General features: G+C 65.5%; 2 protein-coding genes across 6 annotated transcripts; both read right to left on the bottom strand.

Moving 5' to 3' along the window:
* On the bottom strand, positions 103 to 3,390 carry NTN3 (netrin 3). Its single transcript, XM_021086754.1, is given in 7 exon segments — positions 103 to 331; positions 334 to 552; positions 821 to 895; positions 1,023 to 1,073; positions 1,217 to 1,366; positions 1,457 to 1,645; positions 1,717 to 3,390. Coding segments are annotated over 7 exon segments (1,740 nt in total). The 5' UTR covers positions 2,645 to 3,390; the 3' UTR covers positions 103 to 203.
* Positions 7,854 to 12,087, bottom strand: C3H16orf59 (chromosome 3 C16orf59 homolog). 5 transcript variants are annotated; one of them, XM_003124741.5, is made up of 10 exons: positions 11,985 to 12,087; positions 11,788 to 11,886; positions 11,477 to 11,547; positions 10,951 to 11,356; positions 10,451 to 10,504; positions 9,748 to 9,841; positions 9,479 to 9,578; positions 9,288 to 9,389; positions 8,671 to 8,861; positions 7,854 to 8,420 (listed from the first exon to the last, which is right to left on the bottom strand). In XM_003124741.5, the coding sequence occupies exons 1-10, from the start codon at positions 12,008 to 12,010 to the stop codon at positions 8,271 to 8,273; spliced, it is 1,293 nt and encodes a 430-aa protein (XP_003124789.2). In that variant the 5' UTR covers positions 12,011 to 12,087; the 3' UTR covers positions 7,854 to 8,270. The 5 variants fall into 5 exon arrangements, with proteins under 5 accessions (XP_003124789.2, XP_005655242.1, XP_020942422.1 ...); XM_005655185.3 differs by having other exon boundaries at positions 8,671 to 8,951; XM_005655186.3 differs by having other exon boundaries at positions 7,868 to 8,420; positions 8,671 to 8,858.

Below are 12,090 nucleotides of genomic sequence, written 5' to 3' on the forward strand. Positions count from 1 at the left end.
GGACGGGGGTGTCGTTGCGTCTGTCACACTCCTGGGCAGAAGCTCAAGGCACCGAGGGAGGCGCGGGGCAAGGTCGGGGGCTGGTGGGGCAGATGGAGATTCGCGCGACACAAGCAATGACTCCTCGGTAGGCGGATACACTGCAAGAACGTGCGCCTTGATGTGTGGGAACCGCCCCGCCGGCCCCCACCCGGCCAGTGGGGTCAGGCCGTCCCGCAGCGCCCCCGCCGTTCGCGCCGCTGAAGCCTCCGGAGGCGCCGCGTCCACGCATCCCGCCAGGGCAGCACGAGGCTTCCGCGGGCGGCACTGAGACCGGGCCCCCGGCCCCCGGGCCCCCGACTGCGGCCCCCGGCCCGCCCCCCAGCAGCAGGTAGTGGCGGCCCGGCAGTAGGCGCGGGCAGCCGCAGGCTGCGTCCCGAGCCGGCACCCACAGGGCGCTGCTCCCGCGCCGCGCGCGCTCCTCGCCGCTCCGGAACACGGCGAGCACGGCCACCGGGAAGCGTGTCCAGGAGCCGCGCGCCTCGCCGCGCGCGCCCACAGCCACCTGCACCGCTGCGAGGGAGGTGAAAGGGGCGGGGTCAGGCGAAGCGGGGCGGGGCCGGGCCGCGCAGAGGAGCACCCGGCGCGGCGCCCGCGAGGGTCGGAGGGGGTGGCGGAGAAGCACCGAGAGGCCAAGGGGGCTGACGGGGCGGGGGCCGGAGACAGCGGAGGATCTGAGGGGTGGGGGATGGCCTCGGGACCCAGCGAGGGTCAGGACGCCCCACAAGGAAAGTAGGGCAAGGTGAGGAGGCTGGGGGCAGGAGGCCTGCGGGCGGCCTACCATAGTCCTTCCTGCAGAACTTCTTCAGGCTGATGCGGTAGCTACCACGGGCGGGTTTGCAGTGCAAGTCACAGTCTGGGAGGAGGGTGCGGGAGGAGGTTGGCACAGATGCCCATCTCTTTCCCTCACCCTCTCTTCCTCCCCTCCTGGAATCCATAGCCCCCTCCCCGCATGGACCTGCCCCTCTGGGACCTCCACTCACCTTGGGGCTCCACGGGGTTGCTCTCCTCAGTCGGTCCAGGGACAGGGGTCTCTGTGGGGGATGGGATAATGGCCTGCATTTGAGCGGGCCGGGGGCGGGGGTGGGGTCTGCAGGACCCAGGGGACAGGCAGACAGCAGCATGGAGCTGGGGGTGCCCTGGGCTGAGGTGTTCTAAGCAGGGCAGTGCCACTCACTAACGCAGGGTGCTACTGGAGAGCGGCTCTGCTGGAAGCCAGGGGCACAGCGGTTGCAGGTAAGGCCAGTGACGCCGTCCTTGCAGGGACACTGGCCTGTGGTCTGGTTGCAGGTTTTGCCAGCAGCACCAACAGGGTGACAGTCACAGGCTGAGGATAGAAGTGGGATGGTCAGAAGCCCATCTGGGGATGTGGAAAAGTGGAGGGCGAGGGTGTGTGGGTGGCTGATGGCAGGCTCACCCCTGCAAGCACGGCGGTCACTCAGGGCACGGCCCGGGTCTCGATAGAAGCCCTCCCGGCAGTAGTGGCAGTGCCGACCGGCGGTATTGTGCCGGCAGTTGAGGCAGACCCCGCCACTGCGGCGGCCGGACAGTCGATACAGCTCCATGTTGAAGCGGCAGCGGCGGGCATGGCCATTGCAGGAGCAAGCTGCAGGGAAGGATGAGTCAGGGACAAGGCGGCCCAGTCTGAGATCCCCGGGCCACCCTCCAAGGCCTCACCAAGGCAGGCGTGGGCTTCCCGGGCAGTGGCCCGCTGCCATGGCCTGTCGCAGTAGAAAGGCTTGCATCGGCCGCAGTCGGGGCCCTCGGTGCCATGCCGGCAGTCGCAGATCAAGTGGCCCTGGGTGTCCAGCAGGCACTTGGAGGCATGTCCATTGCATTTGCAGCGCCCGCCCACCTGGAGCTCAGTGGCTGAATAAGAGTAAGAAACCACGGCCGCAGCGTCCCTCGTGTCCCCCAGTACTGTAGGCCTTGTGAGCACCACCTGAATGTCTGTGGCGGTCACCCAGTCTTGGAGCACTGGGCTGCTGTCCAGATCCAGGCCTGGTGGGCTGCCGTCCTGCACGCTGAAGGCTAGAAGGCCACCACCGTCAGGCTGGGCCTGGGGCTCAGGGAAGCACAGGGCTTCAGGCCCCGGGCCGGCTGGGCCATCCACGGGGGCAGGCAAACGGCCGTAGTCCAGGCCACAGCGGGAGGAGAAGAAGCCGAGTGGGGCCCAGCTTCGGCCATGGTCCTGCGACTTGAGCAGGGCCACGGAGGTGGGGGGTGCCGAGCAGAAGCGCAAGCTCACGAACACCAGCTCGAAAGCCTTGCCGAGGGGCACTGTGAGGGTCACGTTGAGGGGCACCTGCGTCAGCGAGTCCGACCGCCAGCACACAGGGCTCGCGGTGCCCCCCGCGGAGGTCAGGAGGGCGGCCGGGTGTGCTCGGCGCGGGTCCGAAGCGTCGCAGGCCCGCGTGGCCGGCCGCCCGCACGTGCTGGACGCCAGCACCTCGCGGCCCAAGGCCGCGTTCACCAGGCCGGGCACGCAGCCGCGGGGCGCGCCCCCCTCGTCATGGCAGGGGTCCGCGGGCGCCGGCGGCCCTGGGCTCAGCGCGGCCGAGAGCGTGCCCGCGGTCAGCAGCAGCCCCCAGGGCCAGCCGGGCATGGCCGGAGCCGCCGTGGATCAGCCGGCCGGTCGGGGCCCCGCCCCGCTCCCCTCGGGAGAGAAAGTCCGGTCCGAGGCGCTGCAGTGCCAAGCGACCCGAGCCCCCGGGTGGCCCCAGCCGGGGTCCAGAGGTGGGCGCAGCCGCGGGGACGCCCCGGGCCGAGCGGAGCAGCGGGGACGTCGGCGCGCCCTCCCGCTGGGCCTGGAGCCTTGACAGGCGTCGCCCCCGCCCGCAGAGGCCCCACCCGCCGCCCGCCGCTCGCACTCACCCACCGAGGGGCCGGGTCGAGCAGGTCTCCCGGCCTCCCGGGACGGGCCGAGGGCGGGCGGGGCCTGGGGCGACCCGGCCGCCGCCTTCTCCCGGCTGCAGCGAGGGCGGGCGAGCTGTGCCAGTAGGGGGTGGGGGGCGCAGCAGGCGCAAGCCTGGGCCCAGCCGGGGGCGGGGCTGCTCGGTCTGGGAAGGAGGGAGGGAGGGAGGGAGGGAGGGAGGGGAGGGGGCCTTGTCGGCAGAGCCGGAATCAGAAGCAGATTCAGACTCCGCTGGGCCAGCGGGGGAGGGGGCTGGGAGGCCCTGGAGCCGGGGGAGGGGCCCGGGAGTCAGGAATGTGCTGGCGGGAGGGGTCTGGAGTGGGTGGCTCAGCCACGCAGCCCTTGGGGGACCACCCAGCCGGCCCCCGGCCTGCAGCCAGGCTTTGACTTTTCCTGGGGTTGTGCCACGTGCTGGGCGGGGGTCTGGCTACCTCCTCCCTCTGTTGTCCCATCCGACAGGCTGGGCCCTGGATCTGAAGACTGGAGCCCGATGCTCCGGTGGGTCCCTACACGGTACACTCAGCGGGTGGTTGTGGGGTGTCCCTGAGGCAGCAGTCTGCTCTAGTAGAAAGAGCCCAGGAATGGGGCCAGGTCTGATTTTGAATCCAAGCAGCTCCGATTTCTAGTGTCTGGTTTATATTCCTTAACCTGCCCAAGCCTCAGTCTCCTCATCAGCCAGATGCCTCTTCAACTTTGCCAAGCTGCTGGGATTTCATGAGCACATAGGTACTGGATCAGCCTGGGAGCTCAACAGGCTCCAGTCTCTCTTGCCCTCCTTGCCTGTTCAGGAAGGACAGCAGCCCAGGGACTGGCCTGAGCTCACCTGAGGGATGAGACTGGCGCCCCCCACTGGAATCAGGCCAAACTCTTGTCCCAAAGCATCCATGGGTCTCTCAGTGTCTAGATGCATCACCATGTTGGGCCCAGACCTCAGGGCTGGCAGGAAAGAAGTTGGAGTGTGTGTGTGGCAGGGCCCCTTGGGGTTCAGGGGCTTGGTCAGCTGTTGAGGTAGGGGGAGGGTTTTGATCCATGGGGAGTGCCAAGTCCCAGATGGGTCAGTGTCAGAACCCCTGAGCCTGGGCCACATGCCCAGATTTGGGCAGGGAAACTGAGGCCAGCTGGGTAGCCTGAGCACCAGCTGGGGATGGGACAGCTGTAGCTGAGAGTGGCCCCAGGCAGGAGGGGCCAGAAATTGCTCTGGACAGAGACCTCTTCCCTGTGACCTTTGGGTCCTGGATGCAGGGTGCAAAGCATCCTAGGAAGGCTCAGCCCCATATGTCCCACCTGGGAGCAACTCTGAGGTCCGAAGTTCCTGGAGTTCCCTTCAAGGTTCAGTGGTTAACAAATTCAACTAGGATCCATGAGGATGCAGGTTCGATCCCTGGCCTCACGCAGTGGGTTGGGGAATCTGGTGTTGCTGTGAGTTTGGACCCCTCGTTGCTGTGGCTCTGGTGTAGGCTGGCAGCTGTAGCTTCGATTTGACCCCTATTCTGGAACTTCCTATGCCTCAGGTGCAACCCTAAAAAGCAAAAAAAAAAGAAAAAAAAGAAAAATGAGGCCTGACGTTCCAGATGGAAGGCCCACTCCAGGCCAGGCCCAGCAGTCAGCGGGGGACACCACATGGGCATGTCTGTGTAAGCAGGGCTGCCATCCCCAGCCGGGCCAGAGACACTGCAAGGCCAGATATGAAGATGGAGAGAAGAAAGAACTCGCATACTATTGGGGGAGGGGGCTGGACGACAGGGAGCCTCCCAGGGGGTAGTGAAGAAGAGGAGGAGGCACCAGGCTTCACCTTGGAGGAGGAGCAGCAGGAAGACACTGATGGGGCACCTGGAGTGACTGACACTCTGGTCAGGCCCTTTACCAGACCTGACCGGCAGCAGCGCAGGGGTGGGCTGCAGGGGAAGGGATAATAGGAGGCTTTAGGTGGACTGAGCCAGGACGGCCACAGGGGCTGCTGGTTTCTCCCTTCCCCTCTGGCAGCAACAGGAAGGCTGAGGGTGCCCCTTGTCCCTCAGAACAGGTGCTACAGGGACCTGCCCCTCAATTTCCCAATAAAGAAAATAGGCCCCTTAGAACAAACAGCCATACATGACTGGAGCCGGCAGGGGGCGCAGTTCAGCTCGGGGTGGGTAAAGGTCTGAGAGCAGCATCCTTTTCAAGGTTCTTCTGATTGTCAGCCTCAAATCCCGCCTGGGATGGCGGGGGGAGTCCTGGTGGGAGATTCTCTGGGACCTTTAGAAGCAAGGAGGTGGCCACAGTGCAGAACACAGTGGTCCCCGAGGCCCCAAGACAAGCTTCCAGGGAAACCTTGGCCGTCTGGACTTCAGGACTCCTGCCTGGAAGGAAGAAATAGGGAAGCAGCGTCCCCCCTCCCACTTGCAGGCTTTGTGTGCAGCCGAGCCTCCTTGTGAATTGGGGGTTAGGGTCTGCAGAACATCTGGTGGCTTCTGCTGTGGGTGGGAGGCCCCCAGGGCTCAGCCTACAGAGGGTATTCATCAAGGTCAGCGGGCAGGCTCCTGGCCCAGAGGGTGGTTGCTCTGCTAGCTCCCCAGGGAGGAGGCAGCAGGCTGCCCTGGCTCCTCCCTGGAACGGCCATAGGTACCCCTTCTCTTCTGGCCCCTCGGGCAGCCCTGGCAGATGGTGTGATGGGAGTCAGGGCGAGAGCCCTGCCACAGCTCCCAGCCCAGGAGCATCGCTCCTTGTGGACTCAGCCATCTGTCCCCATTCCCCGAGTAGGGCCTCCCACGCCTCTCTGCTGGCCCTGCCGCCTCCTGGAACCTTAGAAGAGGCTCTGCTCCACCTGGATCTCCTCAGGCCGCTTTGGCCGCCCCCCGATCCCTGGCTCTACTCCGAGTGATAGCTGTGAGCTTTGGGGCTCTGGGAACCAATCTGGGGGAAAAGGGACCAGGGGTCCTGACAGTCTCAGGCCTCAGGGGCTGAGATCTTTCCTTTAAAAGGTCAGCTGATCGGGCCAGGCACTTACTAGCCACCAGTTGTTCACAAACGTTTTTTGAGCGCCGACTGTGCCTCAGGGGCTTCCAACCCAGCGGGGACGACAGACGGCTAAGGCAGGGGGACACAGCACACTGCGCCTCGCCTCGAGAAGGGTGGTCACGACGAGTCCCCGGCCCGCCGCCGCCGCCGCCGCCGCCCTGCACACCCAGCAGGGCCCCCGGGCCGCGCAGACCACCGCAGGCCCCGCGCAAAGCCAGCCCGCTCTGCGCACCAAGTGAAACGCTGGGAAGCAACACCGGGCGGAGGGGGTGGCGGGAGCCAAGTCAGGGTAGGGGAAACGGCTTGCAGCCCCCCGTACTCGGGCCTCCGAGCAGAACGGCCTGGGGACAGCGTCTGGGGAGGAGGTTCCGCGCCAGCCCCCGCGAGGCCCGGAGGGAGGAGGCGCGGGCTCGCCGTGGCCTCGCGCGGGGTGGGGCTCGGCGCGGGGGCTCAGGGCGCCCCCGGCTCCCGCCGCCCCCGCGCCCAGCCCTCTGCCGCCGCCGAGCGCGCCAGCAAAGGAAGGCGGCGGCCAGGAGCCCGAGGCCCGAGCCCAGCGCCGCCAGCGCCGAGCCCTGGGCCAGGTCCAGGCGAGGTCCGCGCAGGGAGAAGGTGATCGCTGTGGCGGCGGCCCCCGCAAGCAGAGCCACGGCGCCGAACGGCAGGACGCAGCGCGGCCACGAGCCGTCCGCCCCGCCGGTGGCCAGGAGCAGCGCCTGTAGGACCTCGGGGGCCTCCGCAGGCGCAGGCTGGGGCTCGGGCCCGCTCATGCCGACGCGGGGGCAGCGCTCCAAGCGGGTGTGGGTGCCCCCCTCAGCCCTGATGGCCCGCCCTGTCCCAGCGGATTGGCCGGCGATGCGGTGACGCCACCGGGGATAGGAGTTCACTGCCTCCCAGCGTGGTGTGGAATGGGGTTGGGCGGGAGCTAATCCGGAGGGGGTCCCCCTTTTCCTGCTCTGGACACTTCGCGTTGGGGCCTACCCGGACCTCTCCCATTATGCCATGCGCGTGAAGGCCCGGGTGCCCCTAGCCGTCCACCAGTGCCCAGGACTGGCCCCCCCCAAAGGTGGCTCCTTGAGTCAACAGTCCCCGGGCGCCCACCCGCGGCTAGCTAAGGAGGCAGATGGCATCCCTGCCAACACGTAAGGTGCACAGTAAGACAAGGGAACAGAGGCTGGAACAAAGGCAGGGGAGGCCTCCAGCTATGGAAACTTGATTCTGGGATTATCCGTAACAGGGCAGTGGTGGGACTCATCCTGGAGATGAAGGGTTCCTCCAGATCCCAGCACCTGGGCCTAAGCTCTGGAGGCAGCAATGGGGTGGCCAGGAGGTGGCTGTCCCCCAGACTCCCTCTCTCTCACTCCCCCTTCCCTGGAGGCCTCTCAGTGCTGTGAGGATCCTGGTCTTTCTTGTTTGGCCCACCCCTGGCACATGGGACTCCCAGGCCAGGGATCAGGTCTGAGCTGCAGCTGTGACCCACACAGGGTCCCCCAACTCACTGTGCAGGGCTGGGGATGGAACCCGTGTCCCAGCACTTCAGAGACACAGCCGATCCCGTTGCACCACAGGGGGAAACTCCAGGACCCTGGTTTTCTGTTTCCTACTTTGGTCTCTCATCTGCATCCGTGTCCAAGGTTTCTGGCCTCTTGGACGGTGGGGCCCTTTATAAGTAGCGCCTCTTTGCGGGGTGGGGCCACCCTGAGGCTGCTTCAACATCACCAGTTCACCCCCGATACCTGCAATGCCCCACCAGGGCTTCCTCACTTGTGGGGAGAGGTGTCAGGTGTGCCAGGGCCAGTGCATGAGGTGAGTCCGGGGGGGGGCCCACCTTGGGTGGCTCTGACCCTGCTTTAGTACAGGGGGGACATGCCCAGTCTTGGTAAGTTAAAAACACAAAGAAGAAAACAAACAGGCCCAAAGTTCTATCTTGGTAGGATTTAAATACATATACTTCTGAAGTAGCCTTAATGTCACATACGTGACCACAGAAGCAAGAGAAAACAGAGGCAGCTGGAAGACGCTCCCACCCGCCTCTGGTCTCCCAAGCCCAGGGCCAGGCCATGCTGAGCCGAGCCCGACTGACCAGCAGGCCCAGCAGCAGAGAGACAGGCCCCGAGTTCCTCAGGAAGAGCCAGGGGGCCGTCCCTGCCCCCCTTGGAAAGCTGGCTCCCAAGGTGGCACAGGCCTCTGAGGCCCTCACCTGCGCAGTGAAAACCCCATCCCTGCTCCCTGAACTCCGCCAAGGGAAGGGGGCCCCCCAGGCAGCCGGGCTGGGGCAGAACGGGGCTGGGCACCGGGTGGCGGGCCCGGCCGTGGCAGGGGCTCAGTCAGCAGGCGCATCTTCCCGCAGGACGGTGAGGAAGTGTTTGCCTCCCTCACAGAGCAGGCTGTGCACAGCCCGGCACAGTGCTGGCCAGCGGGGCCCCAGCGCTTCCGGCTTGCTCACCGCGGGGAGGAGTTCGGCCAACAGGACCTGGGGGTGGCGCGAGGCTCAGGTCCAGGGCAGTTTGGAGGCGCCACACCCCGGCCCCTCCCGAATCCCCAAGCTCCTAGTCTTCCTTTGCGCACAGGCTCCGAGGCTCCCATCCTTCCCCAGCAGGACTCGGGGGGGTGGGGAGCAGCGGAGACAGGCTCTTGAGGCCAAGCCCTGATAAGGCTCCAGATCTGGAGGTTCCTGGCGGCTCCCCAACACTAAGCCCCCCGACGCCTCACCCTGGAAGTACCTTTTCTAGGTGGATCTGCTGGTCCAGCATGGCCACCCGCAGCCTGAGGGCTGCCAGGGTCTGCAGCTCCTGGGGACTGGAGTAGAGAAGCAACTGGGGGCTCCAGACGGGGTCTGCTCCTCCTCCACAGGGCGATGAGGCCCTGGGGAGTCTCCCCTCAGGCCACGGCCTCAGCAGCTGCTCCCCCACTGCTGTGAGAACAGGGGATGCGGCCTCGCAGGGCAGCAGCCAGGCACCTCCTCCTGCCGCACCTTTCAGGGGGTGCAGTCTCCCTCTGCCTCCTGCAGGAAGCCCCCTTGCCCATCAACAACTCTCTTGCAATACCAGGCACCTGCCAGCACCCCTCTGATCCTCACAAGCCACTTTTTCAGTAACTGGATGGATAAGCAAGCTAGAGAGTGACAGGGGCTGAGTGCGGAGCGGGACTGCACTGGGGAGCTGTCCCCGGCTAGCACCTCAGGAGGGCATCCGAGGACCCAGGATGTAGCTGGGTGACGCGGCAAGGGCCTGCCGGCTTCTGCTCCTGGGCTGCTGTTCAAGTCGCAGCACTGCCCTGTGGCTAGAGGACTTTGACCCGCAACCGGATTTCAGTGCAGGTGGGGACGGGGTGGGCTCACCTGGGTGCAGCTCCCGCAGCCTGTGCAGACACTGCCCGACCATGTCCTGCAGCCCCTGCAGGGTGAGCAGGCAGCGGTGCTCCTGTGCCCAGTCCTCAGGGTCTACACAAGAGCCGGGAGAGCGGGGTGGGTCCACACTGGTCCTGAAGACCCCCCTGCCCGACCAGACACCCGCATCGGGGCCCACTAACCTGCCATGAGCTCTTCCTCCATTCGAAGTCTCAGCAGCGAGCAGGCTTTCTGCAGGCGCCCCACCTCCGCCTCCACCTCCGTGGCGCTGGGCCAGCCTGACTGGACCCGGGTCAGGGAAACTCTCCTGTGGCCAGGACCCTCCCCGTCCCCCAAGGACCGGGTCCCGGAATAGCTCTGGCCCTTCCCAGAGGTGCTCCTCAAATTCACCAGGTTTAGAGCCAGAACCCCTGCTTCTCCCCCGACCCTCCCACAGGCCCCACAAGGATACGGCCGTCTGCATTTTCTGGAGGAACTGGGCTTTGGCGGTGGCCGCAGCATCCGCAGAGTCGCTGGTCTGTGCAGAGCTGAGCTGGGCCCACAGGCTGGGATGCACACACGGGCAGCCCGGGAACAAGAAGCAGCGTGTTATCCCAGCTGGCTGGGCCAGGGTCAGGGCCCTGGCTGCAGTGTCTGGCTCTGCTGAATGTCAGGAGGGGCCTTTGGGGACCCTGGGGAACTGATGGAACATTGTCCATGACAGGGGGACAGAGCTGACCCACTCTGGGAAAGACTACAATAGAATTCGAGGAAAGGGGGCACTGGTAAGCAGCATGCCTGGTACGACTCTGGGTGCTGGCTTTGCACCAGGCACAACACAAACACTTGAAGGGAGCCACCTCGTTTAAACCTTATGATGCATCTAAAGCTGGCACTGTGCAGAACCATAATGCACTGAGCCACAAGGGAACTCCTAGAAGCTGGAGCTACAAAGGAAGATCAGCTGGGACTTGGAGACAATAAGTGCTTTCTCCGCTCACGGTCTCACAGCTCTGGAGGGGCTGAGCTGGGGGCCCAGGTCCACTGAGACGACAGCAGTCCTAGGTAGGCTGAGGGTGCAGCCGCCCAGCAAAGAAAGCAGAGTGACCTGCTGGGACAGGCTTGGCCTCCCTGGTCCCCACTCCCACCGCCAGCGCCACAAGACTCAGCCTCACCGGGAATTCTGAGAAGCCGCTTTCCTGAAGGCCACAGGCAGCTGCAGCAGGACCCTGTCAGCAAGGGCAGTGCTCAGAGCAGCTCTGTCTCTCTGAGGACTGCAGGCCCCACTCGCTTCTCAGAGCCTAGTCAGGGATGAGGCTCACCCACCCCCTCAGAGAGGGCTTCCAGAGTGACCACGGGAGTCAGCCCACGCCAGGTCTGGCCTGGCAGGGAGAAGAGCAAGCAGAGCTCAGGCCTTCTAGATCTCAAGGCCGGCTGGAGTCCCCAGGCTGGGTGGAGGAGGACAGAGAACAGGGCAGCCAGAGGGGAGCAGGGCAGGCCTCAGCCAGCGAACATGGCACCTGTGCAGCCAACTCTTCCACTGTGCCAGCTTCAGGGCATGGGCGCATCCTGGGGCTCCCCGGCCCTCCCTGTCACCCCAAACCCAGACTCTGCTGCCACCCAGGATCTGACCAGGTAGACAACAATTCCTCCAGTGAGGGCCTGGGAAACGTACCCCTTATCCTTGAGCATAAAAGCTTCTGGAGCCTGAGCAGCAGCTGATGGCACCATTTGTTGGTCCCTGAGGCCTGGTTCAGGCTTGACGGCTTGGGCCCCTCGCCTCTTACAGGTTGCATCCGCCACAGACAGAAGCCTGTGCTCAGGGAGGTTCTTGGCAGGGACCCTGGTTTGGCGGATGCCCTTGGGGGGTTTTGTCTGTGATGCACGGCTGCCAGCCCTGCGTGAGGCCTGTGCTGGGGCAGAGATTCTGGAAGGAGGGGAGGCGGCGATGGACGCAGACTTCAGGCTGGGGGCCTTGTCTCCTCCAGCCTTTGAGATGCCTTTTCGCACCCTTGCAGCCTTCTCCAATGCCCGGGTCAGTAGCTCCAGTTCCTGGAGGTCCTGGGGGCTCGGCGTGCATGCTATGAAAGCCGAGAGTCATGCAGTGGTCCCTCTCCACTGTCCCCCAGGAGGCGTTCCTCATCCTGGCCAGAAGACAGGCCAGGGGTGCACCTGGAGAAAAGTCAGTGGCCGGGGTTTACCTGAAAATTGGGCTTCTTCATTCGTTTCTGGCCTTGGGGTTGGCTCCGGAGCCGGGGTCTCCTTTGGTTCCCTGCAAAGATACAGGACAGCGGTGGCACGGCCAGAAGGCAGGGCCCATGCCCAACGGACCCCAGGGATGCTGGGCCTAGGAGCAACCCCCTAGTCTCAAAGCCTGCCGGGAAAGCCGGGAGCACTGACAGCCCGCAACTCGGAAGTGAGCGCTGGAACGGGCTTCCCGGCCTGCGGGGCTCTAAACAGGGTTCGGACATCCCGAGGGAGGCCTACCCGGGTGGTCCCGGGGTCCGCGTACCAGGCCTGCAGCAGCCGCCGGGCAATGCGCAGGCTCCGTTCCAGCTGCCGCTGTCGCTCGGCGCAGGAGTCCAGGGCGTTCTGCAGCTCGGCCACCAGCCTAGGAAGGACGCATCGGCAGCTCAGCACCCCGGGCAGCCTGGGGCCGCGCTGCCGCCGCCGCCGCCGCCCCCGGCCCTCCAGCGACGAGGGGCTCACCGGCGCGAGCAACCGGCGGGCAACATGACCGCGTTAGCGATACTTCGCGCTCTGCCGCCGCCGCAGGAAAACCCCGCCCCTTCCGGGCTAGAATGACCGCCCCTTC

The sequence above is a fragment of the Sus scrofa genome, chromosome 3 (genome assembly GCF_000003025.6).
Source record: "Sus scrofa isolate TJ Tabasco breed Duroc chromosome 3, Sscrofa11.1, whole genome shotgun sequence".
Classification (NCBI taxonomy): domain Eukaryota; kingdom Metazoa; phylum Chordata; class Mammalia; order Artiodactyla; family Suidae; genus Sus; species Sus scrofa.